Genomic DNA, 13,086 nt, shown 5'->3' on the forward strand with positions numbered 1-13,086 from the left:
TCAAAAATTTCCTAATGCCATTTGGCATCCTGCTTACTATGAACAATTGATATCTGGAATTGCTTTGCTAGAGTTAATTCACTGAGCTCACAATGGTATATTGTGAAACATGAACTGTATTGAAATTGTCTCAACGCTTCTTTTCTAGATAGCTAGTAAGCGTGCAGATTCATCTGGCAGCGCCCCCTGCTGGTCGTCCTCGGGAATTAGCTCACCAGCCATCCGGAGCGCCCTCTGCAAACCGGTGTCCCGCTGCCACCTGGCCCCTGTGTCCCTCCCAGACCCGGTGCCCTGTTATCTGGGGCGCTGCCCCCTGGCAGTAACCCTTCAGTCTTAGGGTCTCCCCTCCCCGGGGAACCCCCACCCACTATCTCCACCTCACCTCAGTATACAGCTTCTGCTAGTCATTGTCTAGCCCCCGCGCCCTGGGGCAGACTGCAGTATCAGCCTACTCATCGCTGACAAAGTTGGGTTGAACCTGCTGCCTTTGCCTACCCCTGGCTGCCCTGTGCAACCCCCAGTACCTATTAGCCCAATGCTAGGCCACAGCCTGGGGCTTTCCAGGCTGGAGGTCCCCAGCCCCTCTGCCTTTCCCCAGCCCTGCTCCACTCAGGTACCCTGTCTCTAGCTCCCTGCAGCCAGGCCCATCTTCCTCTACAGCCAGAGAGAGACTGTTTGCTTGAGCTCCTGGCTCAAGCCCTTATAGGGCCAGCTGGGCCCTAATTGGGGCGTGGCCCCAGCTGAGCCTGCTTCCCACTCAGCCTGAGCTGTTCTCCCAGCTCTCCAGCCCTCTGTCAGGGCTGGTTTTAACCCTATCAGGGCTGGAGCGGGTAACTACCTCGCCACATAGCCCCTTTATTCTTTTTTATTCTGGAATTTTTATTGAATTCCTGTTTCCACATACAAAGGCAGAACAATTTGACAATATTTTTACAATTACATAAATAAGGTTTCTCTGTATAAATTGCCATATAAAACAATTGCAGGTGAATTTGTGTTGGATCGCATGTATCCATATGTTTTCCACTGGACAACTTCCAATTTTATGCCTGAGTTGCAATACTGTAACTACTGAAGTTCATGGAGTTACACTGGGGTGAATTAGGTTCATTATATTTATCATTACGTGCAATTTGGTCCAGGCTCCCTGACTGACACTTTCCATCTCAGCTAGCAATTGGCTCTTCTGTTTCCTCTGATCACCGGCCCCAGTCGAGACCATATGATAATGGGAGGAACCGCAACAGACCTCCCAGGCACAGACACAACCAAGGGCAACTGACTACATCCCACACATCAGGAAACAAACAACAATTTTGAAGCCTTGGTCAGGGGTCAGAGCGACCATCCCTTGGCACCACTGCTTATTTGCCCATTTGGCCACTCCCTCCAGTTTTTCCACCATGTCTGGCAACAGGTCACACAGGACTGCTGGGCCTGGAAATAGTACAATTGGGCTACTCCATCCCTTTCACTTCATGCCTACCCACCCTTCCCTGTCCCTCTTCAGGGACCCCTCTCACGAGCACCTACTTCAAGCAGAGGTGACTCATTTTCTACAGCTCGGTGCAGTGTTACCTGTACCGCCACAACATCGGGGAAAAGGGTTTTCCTCTCAATATTTTCTGACCCAGAAGAAAGGTGGGGGATGGAGGCCTATACTAGACCTACGCAGACTGAACAAATTCGTACAAGTACAGAAATTCAAGATGGTCACATTGGGTGCAGTAATACCTGCGCTGGAACAAGGGGACTGGTTCTCATCCCTCGACCTAGAGGATGCCTATTTTCATATATCTATTCTCCCAGCACACAGACACTTTCTGTGATTCACAGTAGAGCACAAACACTTCCAATACAGAGTGCTACCATTCGGACTCGCCACAGCACCTAGAGTGTTCTCCAAGACTCTCGCAGTAGTGGTGGCCCACCTACGCAAACACAGAATTGTACTTTTCCCCTACCTAGACGACTGCCTTATCAAAGGCCATTCATACAACGAGACATTAGAGGCCACTGGTTTTACCATCTCCTTCTTCCACAGTCTAGGCCTGCAAATAAACTTCCAAAAATCCACCCTGATACCTACACAGCAAATCAAGTTCATCGGGGCTCATCTGGACTCAATTTTGACCAGAGCCCCACTCCCACACACCAAATTCCTTGCCATCTTACACCTCATATGCATGTTATTTGTTTGTCCCAGAGTAGAGGCAAGAACATGCCTGCAGCTTCTTGGTCACATGGTGGCCACTGGCTTTGTGGTCAGATATGCCAGACTACATATGAGGTGCCTTCAGGGTTGGCTTAGCTCCATATACAAACCCAGCAGGCACAGCCTCCGCATGATGCTGACTCCTCCAGCAAAGGTATTAGTCTCTCTGCAGTGGTGGACAAAACTGGGAAACGTATGCACGGGCATCCCCTTCTATCAAAATTCCCCTGTGCTCATGCTCACGACAGATGCTTCCCTGATAGGCTGGGGAGCACACCTGGGAGCTCACACAACACAGGGCTGATGGTCCCTGTCAGAGATGCATCTGCACATAAATCTTCTAGAGCTTCGAGCAGTCAGATATGCATGTTCTACATCAACAGACGGGGGTGGGGGGAAGGAGGGGCGGGATCGCACTCCCTGTGCACAGAAGCCATCCAACTATGGAATTGATGCATACAACATTGCATAGAGATCACTGTCAGAACACTACCGCCAACACACTCAGCAGACTCTTCTCACAAGAACACGAATGGGAAATGCACCCCATGATTCTGTGACAGCTCTTCTCCCACTGGGGCACCCCATCGGTGGACCTGTTTGCCACATCACAAAACTGCAAATTCTGCTCCAGAGTGGGACTCGGAACGTGTCCCTTGGAGACGCGTTCCTCATTCTGTGGAACAAGACACTCATGTATGCTTTTCCGCCCATCCCACTGATATGCAGAATCTTACATAAGATCAAAGAGGACAAGCCAGTGTCATACTTATTGCCCCAGCCTTCTCTTCTGTGATCAGTTCCTCTTTATCTGTTAGGGCAAGGTCTTTCTTGGTTGCAACACTTTTTGAGTGAGGAAAAGTGGGGGGGAGGGATAGCTCAGTGGTTTGAGCATTGGCCTGCTAAACCCAGGTTGTGAGTTCAATCCTTGAGGAGGCCACTTAGGGATCTGGGGCAAAAATTGGTCCTGCTAGTGAAGGCAGGGGGCTGGACTCAATGACCTTTCAAGGTCCCTTCCAGTTCTAGGAGATTGGTATATCTCCTATTAAAAAAAAAAAATCTCATAATGTTTAGAAATTCTAAGGATGTTTTAGTATTGGCAGCATAAGACCACCAACATATGTCATTCACATTGAAGTCCCTCGTGATCATGCTGCTTTTTTCCCTACACATTGTAGATAGAATGACTGACTCCTTATGTGTCTGTCTCTAGTGTGATTTGGTGATCTGTAGCAGATACTAACTAGTACTCTATCTTGTGCTTTATCTGTTAGGACATTGTTCCAAATGCAATTAAGATCATTTTCTTCAGAGTTATCTGTGACTCGGAAACAGATAATGCTATTTTTGACAGAGTGCCACTCTCCCTCCCCTTTTGCTCACTCGATCCTTCCTAAATAGCTTATAACTATTGATTTTAACATTCCAGTTGTGCAGATCATCCCACCAGGTTTCAGTAATATCAATGGGATTAAATTTATGCTCATAAATTATCAATTTCAATTTCTCTGATTTATTACCTGGGCTCCTAGCATTGCAGTGTGAGCAATTCAAAAGAATTTCTTTTCATGTCCTTTGGTTCTTTGATTAATTTTATTTTCAACATCTTGATTTTGTGATAACTGAGTGCTCCTATTTTCCCTCTTTTTACCTTCACTTTGTTACTGTTTATCAAGTTCTCTAAAACTTTGCTAGGTGCCTGATGGACATATAAAGAGTTAGGTTCTTAGACCTGATCATTCCATAAGTTATCTTCAAGCTGAAAATGGATCAGGTCAAGCTCATCCTCATTGCCCTGGCATGGCCGAGCAGTGTTTGGTTGTATGACCTTCCTGATTCAGCCTCCCATATCTCTTCCTCTCCCTCCTGACCTCCTCATGCAGAATCACGGTCACAGGTTGCACCCCGTAGTCAGCTCCCTTCCTTCTCACTGCCTGGCTGCTTCATGGTTGAATGAGGAGGAAGAGCATTGTTCAGTAGCTTTCAACAGGTTCTATTCAACAGTGGAAAGTCCTGTACCAGAATTGCCTATTTGGTGAAATGGAAATGATTTTCTATGTGGTTGTCAGCCTGCAGAGTTCAACTGATGCTGGCTTCTAACCAGTACTTCCTGCATCATTGGTATTTGTGCTTAGCTCATTGAGAATGCACCTGTTAGCAATTTCAGCATTTCTTCCCCCCATTCCTGGAAGATCAGTCTTTTCCAGTGCCATGGTAGCAAGATTCTTAAAAGGGCTTCTTTGTCTCCATCCTCCAGTCTGAGAGCTGGTTCCTCTGTAGGACCTTCACACAGTTCTGGCAGCCGTAGTGGGACCTCTGTGAGCCTCTGGCATCTTGTTTCTTTCCGCTTTTGTGCGAGAAAACTGTGTTACTGGTTGTGAGAAAATCTGCAAGTAGAGTCTGCAAGTTGCAGGCTCTGACTGCAGTACCACCTTATACACAGTTCTCCAAGGACAAATTGACTTTACATCCACACCCAAAATTTTTATTGAAAGTGGTCTCTTGGTTTCATTTGAACCAGGCAGTATATTTACCTGTGTTCTTTCCTAAGCCGCATTCATCTCAAGAGGAGCAGCGTCTCCATACATTAGATGTCAGTTGATGTCTAGCCTTCTATCTTGACAGGACTAAACCACTTTGTGCTTTGCCTCACCTGTTTGTGTTATATGGGGATCGTATGAAGGATCGAGCAGTCTCTTCACAAACAATCTTTAGATGGATAACGTCCTGTATCAAGTCTTCATATAAAATAGCTTCAACTACACCCACTGAGTGGGTGTGAGCTAATTCTATGAGAGCGCAAGCAATGCCAATAGCGGCCCTTGATGATATTTCAATATTGGACATTTGTAGGGCTGCCATATAGTCGTCCATACATATGTTTATGAACCATTATGCCATTACTGCATCTTCCAGAGCTGATGCAAACTTTGGAAGGGCAATCCTGGAATCCTTATTTAGATAGACTCCGCCTCCTATGGGTACTGCTTGTGAGTCACCTAAGTGGAATACATGGTTGCATCTACTTGAAAAAGAAATGGTTACTTACGGTCACTGTGGTTCTTCAAGATGTGATGCAGACATGTATTCCACAACCCATCCTCCTCTTCATCGGAGTCTAGTGTCTGGGCTTTCAATGCTAAGGAACAGAGGGGGATCAAGGCGGCACAGCCCCATAAAGCCAGGGGAGGGGCTATGAACCGGAGGCAAAATTCTCTGGCTCCAGTGCACTTATAAAAAGAGAATGCGAGGGGCGGGAGTGTGGGGGAGTAAAGCGGAAAGATACATTTGACTTAACTGAAAAACACAGGAACTAGGCAAGGGTATTTTTGAGGGATAAAAGAGGCAAATGGCCAATATTTGCCTTAACTTTCTGTTTGAGTGGAGAGATGAGAATCAAGTCCTCCTCACCAGAATTATTTTTTCAGGGTGCGAAGAGACCCTAACTCGGACATGAAGTGCTCCTTACCTTTCATGTCTTCTCCATTTGCTATTGTTGCTGCCCTGCAAGTGGCAGCAGCCCAGGCCTGGAGCATTTCTGAGAAGCATTCACCTGGACTACGCCCCACATGCAGCTTACAAAGGTCTTCAGAGAACCACCCAAGACAATTACCTACCCTAACCCCCACAGTGTTTCAGGATAAAGTTAAAAATGCAGCTAGAAGCTCTGCTCATGGGGCAGGGATTCAGACCTCAATACAAATAGTAATTAAAAATGCATAATATTTAAAAATAATAAATGTGAATCAACAGGTATCCCTTTAATAATATCACTTGCAAGTTCCTTTGGGAAAAAAAAAGATTTCATTATTCAAAAGAAATTAGTTTCACTGTTGACTTATGTGTTTATCTATTTAAAATGATGTTCTGTTTTGTTTTTTTTTAAAACAGATTTTGAATGTCCGTAATGTTTTGGTTGTGGTATCCCGCTGGTATGGAGGTATCCTGCTAGGACCAGATCGCTTTAAACACATCAACAATTGTGCCAGAAATATACTAGTGGAATACAGTTATACAAATTCAGCTGTAAGTTATTACTGGTAGATTGACAATGTTGATATCTGAACATACAGGGCCATGTACTTAAATTGGGGAAATTGTCATAGTTGACTTCAGCTGAAGTCAATGGAGCTATGACAGTTTACACCAGCTGAGGATCTGTTCCATTGGTAATTTTTGAGTGCTTATGCTAAACCTAAGAGCTCAGTTAAAAAGATTCTTTCACTACTTTTCTCCTTATTAAGATTCCATAGACTCCCCTTTGTTTTCTTACTTCTTTGGAATTTTCCCTTGTGTTGTGTAATTTTGGTTTTATTGCTTGTTAAATGTAAAATTAAAAAAAGAAAAAAAGTTAATTTGTAAATACCTGACTGCCTTACATGGGTAAAGACTATGGCGTTAGAGATCCCCGAGTTAGAGTATGTGCCTGATAACCAAATAGGCACCATCGTGGGACATATCCTCAAATGACTCAGAGATTGAGTGAGGCCAGGTTCTAGTCCCATTGAAATCAATGGAAGCTTTCACGTTAACTTCAAAGAGGTCAGGACTTGGTCTGATATTTATTTCTTTTTTCTTTTTAAACACCTCATTTTGATACACAGTATGAATCTCAGGTTATTTAACTACAGTGAGCTGTTTTTCAGAAATGATACCATTCACTCTACACTGATTGTACAATTCAACATTCTTGATGCTTTATCAAAGAGAAGGCAGCTCTCAGAAGAAATTTATATGTACAGAAAAACATGTAAACAATTCATAAACAATAAAACACCAAACTTTTCCCTTTTTAAAACTAGATTAGAAGAGTGGAAATCAAGAACAAAGAAAAGACTAAGGGTAAAATTTTTTCAAAAGCACCTGAGTGGATTGACTTTGAATGGGACTTAGCCTCCTACATCAATTAGTTGCTTTTGAAAATGTTTACCTTAGCGCACTATACAATGCTGATATAAACATTTTACAGCTTGATAACAAACCACCTGGTGGTGTTGCTCTCAAGTCTAGGGTGAAACTATATTCCCTCGCCTATATCTTCCCTTAACTGCCCACACTCATGCTTAGCACAGAATCCCAGCAATAAAATGTATATGATTTTAAGTAGTCTTCCAGAGTAATATTCCAGTTTGAGCATTACTCTTAACAGGGCCATGAGAAAGAGTAAGGTTGGTTATGGTTAAAGTATCTAATTTGTAGAGCCCTGCACGGATACACAAATGTGTATCTGCATCCGACCCACAAAAATTATCTGTGGCTATCCGCATCCGTGTATGCGGATATCTGCACATATCCACGGATTAGCAGGGCTCTACACTGGGGGCCAGGCTGAGGCTCCAAGGCATCCCCCACCACCGGAGCCTGGTTGGGGAGAGCTGCGTGGGCAGCTGTGGGGATCCCACGCGGAGTCCCAGACCCTCCACCTGCCCTCGGCCAGGCAGGGAGCATGGGGGGAGGGGACATGGCTGTGGGCTGCTTTCAGCTCCCCACCCCCGCACCGTGGGCTTGTGGAGGGTCCGCTGCGACTCCCCATGGCTCCCCGGTTGGGCTCCATGCTGGCTGGCCAGGGGAAGGGGAAGACCTGTGGAGCTGCCCGGGGGCTGCTTGGCCCCCCGCTCAGGGGAGGCTCTTACCATGGCCAGGCAGTGGCTTTGAGCCACCCCCCATCCCCAGCTGGAGTTGGGTCCAGGAGAGTTGCGCTGGCAGCTGTGGGGAGCTGCTGCGGACCCTCCACCTGCCCTGGGTGGGGAGCCTGAGCAGCCTCCGACCTGTGTCCCAGTCCCCCGCCCAGGGCAGGTGGAGGATCTGTGCCGGGTTCCTCACAACTGCCTGCCCGTCTCTTACCGTCAGAGCCCTGCGCAGATACAAAATTTGTATCCGCATCTGTGCTGCTATCCGCAAAAATGCTCCACAGATATAAAGCAGATACCTGCGGGTTTGCAGGGCTCTGCTAATTTGAAGTCTGGTGATCTGAGTTCTGGTCCTAGCTCTGCGCAGACTCCCTGTGTGACCATAGGAAAGTCTCTTAAACTTTTCTGGGTTTTGTTTCCTGATCTGTAAAGTTCAGATAATAATTCTTACTTATGTAATACATTGTGTAAGCAATAATATTTGCTCACACAGGATGAATTAATATTTGCAAAGTACTGAAATAGAAGTTATGTATAAACAGAGGTGCCAACTTTCTAATGTGCTGGGGTGTGTGCTTGACTCCCTGGCTCTGCCTCTTCCTGCCCCGTTCTGCCCTCTCCCCTGAGCGTGTACTGCTCTTACTCCTCCCCTTCCTTCCCAGTGCCTCCTACATACCGTGGAACAGCTGATCACGGTGGGCAGGATGTGCGGGGAGAGAGGGGGAGGAGTTGATTGGCAGGGCCACCAGCGGGCGGGAGGAGGAGTCTGGCTGCACCCACCATTTCTGAGCAACCACGGAGCTGGCACCTATGTGTATAAGTACTAAGTATCAAAATGATATCCTTCTCTAATTTTCCCAAACAGTTCAAATATTGAAACTTCAAGTTCCCTACCTCTGGCACCTTACCATCCATGCCAGCTTCTCCTGTCTCTTAATGTTTCTGTTCCCTTCCTCCTCTTCACTCTAGAAGATATAAATTATGTTTGTAAATATGCATGTATGTATATGATATGTAATTGCCAACTCTAAAAGGATCCAGACACTTGGAACCAATTGTTTAAGGGATACTTCAAAAATCATACTTTTTGCATGAAACTTTTCTCTTACTTCTGATACAAAGTACATCTAAGATGGTTATAGCTGAAAGAGATGAGAATTTTCTTTCCCCCATTTCTGTTTGTTTACTTTGTGCATTTCACAGCAGTTTGTGTATATTGAGTTTCACTGTTTGCTTATACTGTATAGTCAATCCATTTCCTCTCTTTTGCGTGGGTTGTGGATTGTTCACACAGCAGCAGGGGAGAGAAAAATATTTTTTTTTAAATAGGAAAATGTGATTGTAAAACAGAAAATTGTCCTCAGGGAGTCAGGATTTACTTTTGGTGCGTTTTTTTTAATGACTTCATTTCAGATTGACTCGGTTCCTTTTAAGGCATGTGTAATTTGATCTGCTTTATAGAGGTTAACATCATTCAGTGAACTGTTTAGCATTCATTTGATAAAGATACACGTACTGTAGATAGCAATTGTGGTTCTTGGAAAAGTATTCTTTTTTGCTAATTTTCTTCAGCATGGCAATCAGGATGCAAAAGTACTCTTTAATGTGTTCCAATAATGAACTTTTCTGTTTCATTTTAAAAGCTAGTTTCCAGTAAAGGATTAAAGGCATTTTGTAAATTATGCATAAAATGTGAGAATTGCATGCCAGTAGGAAGGCAACAGGTTTTCACAACAGGTTCAGATGTGTTTGATACTTATGCCAGACATGACAAACTGGAGGCCCTTCATAGTGCTCAGCTCGTAAACACTGTGTGTTGATTTGAACACGGAAACAGTGAGACACAGACACCATAATGTGATTAAATGTGGAGGCTGTATTTTTATTAACAACTCACACCATACTAGGGTAAGCCACCCCACACCCCAATGTATTATAAACCTGAACATGAGAGTGAAGGCCACCCTTAGGTCTGCCAGGCACCCCAGACTGGAAGCTAGAGTCCTGACCCCCTCCTTTCCTCCATGCTGGTGGTAGGAGACACGCGAAGAGGGAAGGCACAAGCTCCATGAGACATATAGGCATGGCTATTCCATGAAAGTGCTCAGGACCAATGCCCAGGCAGCATGCTGGGTTTAGGGCCTTTAATTGTATCCTTCCTAATCCACCAGCCACACCAGATCACACCAAAGTTATAATAATTGTAATTAAATCTCCCACAGCCAAACCTCCTGGATGCCATGTGGAAGGTGAAAAAACTCACACAGCAACTTGCTAATTTCACCAGGTGGGGAAAAATCTTCCCTCCAGAACAGGCAGTCAGGTTAGCCCCTGGCATCAGAGGAGATCCAGCATTAGTAGCTTAAAAGTGGGGCTGAAACAGAGAGCCTGCAAGGCTTCCCCACCTGGGAAGCAAACCTTGTCACTCCCTTTCCCCCACTGCACCAGATGGGAGCCAGTCATCCAACCCTGCACCCCTCCTCCGTCCACCTACCCAGTGGCAGCAGGAGTGAGCCTGTCATGCCCCACAGCCTGGACACAGGGCTGGTCTACACTGGGGGGGGGGGGGAATCAATCTAAGATACGCAACTTCAGCTACGTGAATAGCATAGCTGAAGTCGAAGTATCTTAGATCGATTTACCTCTCGTCCTCATGGCGCGGGATCGACGTCCGCGGCTCCCCGTCGACTCCACTACAGCCATTCATGCTGCTGGAGTTCCAGAGTCGACGGGAGCGCTTTCGGGGATCGATATAACGCATCTAGATGAGACGTGATATATCGATCCCCGAGAAATCGATCGCTACCCACTGATACGGCGGGTAGTCTAGACATACCCATAGATGCAACATGTAAGTCCTCCACCCTTGGGAGAGGTAGCTTGGGGAAAGGGAAACAAGGAGAAGAGTGAAGCATTATCCCCCCACTCACCAGAGGTGAGGGGGAGTGTGGGAAGCAAGGGGGCATGTGGAACACTACATTAGCTGCTTCTGGTTGAGAACTGTCTCCACTGTTCCTGCCTCCACCAAAACCCCAGCTGCCCATTGGGGTGAGCACTTACTTTCTTTTTTGGTCCTGAAGTGCAAGATAGTGAGTGAAGTGAAGCACACATGTTGATCCACTCCCAGTTAACACAGTGAAGTCACACCAGTGTGAAGTTATTATGTCTATCTTATCTATTCATTCAGCTCTCTTCCTTAGTATCTGAGTGCTTATTGGGGTGGTGCCCAGAGCCCCCAATTAGGTTCAGTAGTCCATTCTGTTAGTTGATGTACAAACAGAGGAAGATAAGATCCTTGCCCTGAAGAGCTTAGCGGTTGTAAGCGAGGTCAGAGCCAGGGCAATAACTCCTTTTTGGTAACTATGAATAAAGGTTTTAGAGTTGCTCAAGACAAAAATTTACTAATAAGCAAGTTAGCTTGTTAAATATACAAGTGTGAATGGTCACAAAAATCTCTGAATTATGAATATTTTAAACTAATTACACTATTAAGTGTAGTGTAGTGAGTCACCTCAAAAGAATGTTAGCAGTGCACAGAAAAGCATGGTGGTCTTTACTAGAAGGCAAGAGATTACTGAAATCATACTTGTGTGATTTTTTTTCTTTCAGGAAGAATCATCTAAGCAATTGGGAAAGAACAAAAGAGTAAGAAAGGACAAGAAGAGAACTGAACATTAATTCATTTAAAAATAACATAAAACGTTTAGTTTACACATATTTATATAAAATTAAACATGAATCTTTTCTCTGTAGAAAAGATCCTCAGAAATGTATATTTTTATTCAGTAAAAAATTCAACAAGGGTTTAGAAATATGTTCTTTCTGTTCTGTGGTTGCCTCAGCTGTTCTGGAATGGAGAGCTTAAACAAATGAGTTTTCCATACTCTCATACTTTTAAACTGGATCCTGTGCATACCCAGAGCCATTTTTTTTTGTCAACTACAGTTGATTCAGGCATAACATGGATTAACTGTCCTCCATACAATCAGGTCACTAGTCAAGTGCCTGTCTTGGACTGGGACTCAGTCAGCAGGGTTCTTTAGCATTGGGATGAAGACATGAAAACTTTGGTAAAGAATATTGTCTTTTAAAGCTTTCTGTACCTAACAAAAAAAGCAGATAGGCTCTTTTGTGTATCTAGTCCTTGAGCATACAATTCAGAGTCTGCTTGATGGAGTCTCAAGAGCTATCACGAAGAAAAAAAAGAAAAGGTGGCAATCCACAGACTATAAAAGTCACTTTGTCAATCCATTGAGAACTTTGTTGCATGCATGTCACGCTGAAACCTGTGTAGGTGAGGTGCCCTAAAATTGGAAGAGCAAATGTTTGTGAAACAGGAAACAGCAATTTTGAAATCGTGTATTGCACCTAATAATGAATATTAAATACCAAGTATCCGTACAAGTGTTTCTGTTTTGTTAATTGTATAGAATCTTTCATGCCAATAATTTTTCCTCTCTCATAGAACTTCCAGATTTCTCTCCACTATAATGCAAATCTAGGTCTTGATCCTGCAAAGGGAGTCAATGGGATTCCTGTTATGCATTAAGGACCTGCCATGTAGATCCTGAGGTTTTTTTCCTGTATCTCTCACTTTCAGGGATGTACTCAATTAACTGAGGATCTTTTTCATCTCTAACTTTTATGATCTTTAATTGCTAGGGTTGATAGTTTCTTTTTGAGTTCTAACAATAAAGCCACTTCCATAGGCTTGGTTCACACTAGAAACTTTTAGTGGTATAGCACTGTCAGTGAGAGGTATGCTTTTTTAAAATGGCATTTATATATCAGCAAAAGCCTTAGTGCAGATGTAGTTGTATCAGGAAAAAAAGTGCTTTGACAGTATAGTTTATTTTGCTCACCAAACTGATATAAAATATACCAGCAAAAGCACTTTTTTGCTAGTATAACTTGAATCTGCCCTTGAGTTGCTGGTACAGTTATACCCACAAACATTTTCTACCATAGACCTGGGCTGATTAAACTAGTTACACCAGAGTGTCACAGAGCAATGGAGAAATCTCATATCCATAACTTTAGCATGACTAAACATGTTAAGTCATCTAATGGCCTCATTTCCAAAAGAATGGAACACCCACAGATCCCTTTGCAGCTGCTTAGTTATCTTACAGATGGATTCATTTAAAGCCAAAACACTGTCCTTTACTTCTGGTAAACTGTTGACAAATATTCCCAATATTCCAGTGTTTTCCTTAGAGGTAGAAATTGCTCCAATTATTT

At 44.3% G+C, this 13,086-nt stretch overlaps 1 protein-coding gene across 4 annotated transcripts in view; it reads left to right on the top strand.

The window, feature by feature from the left end:
* The window catches only part of IMPACT (impact RWD domain protein), a 57,642-nt gene extending 45,066 nt beyond the window's left edge, over window positions 1–12,576 (top strand). For 2 of the 4 annotated variants that reach the window (XM_039527198.1, XM_039527199.1), the window contains exons 10-11: window positions 6,107–6,241; window positions 11,455–12,565. In XM_039527198.1, the coding sequence (XP_039383132.1) occupies window positions 6,107–6,241; window positions 11,455–11,523 (204 nt within the window). In that variant the 3' untranslated portion in view covers window positions 11,524–12,565. Of the gene's footprint in view, window positions 1–6,106; window positions 6,242–11,454 lie in introns of all 4 variants that reach the window. The other 2 variants (XM_039527200.1, XM_039527201.1) reach the window with 2 other exon arrangements.
* The last annotated feature ends 510 nt before the right edge of the window (window positions 12,577–13,086 follow it).

This window comes from Mauremys reevesii, linkage group 2 (genome assembly GCF_016161935.1).
Source record: "Mauremys reevesii isolate NIE-2019 linkage group 2, ASM1616193v1, whole genome shotgun sequence".
Taxonomy (NCBI): Eukaryota; Metazoa; Chordata; order Testudines; family Geoemydidae; genus Mauremys; species Mauremys reevesii.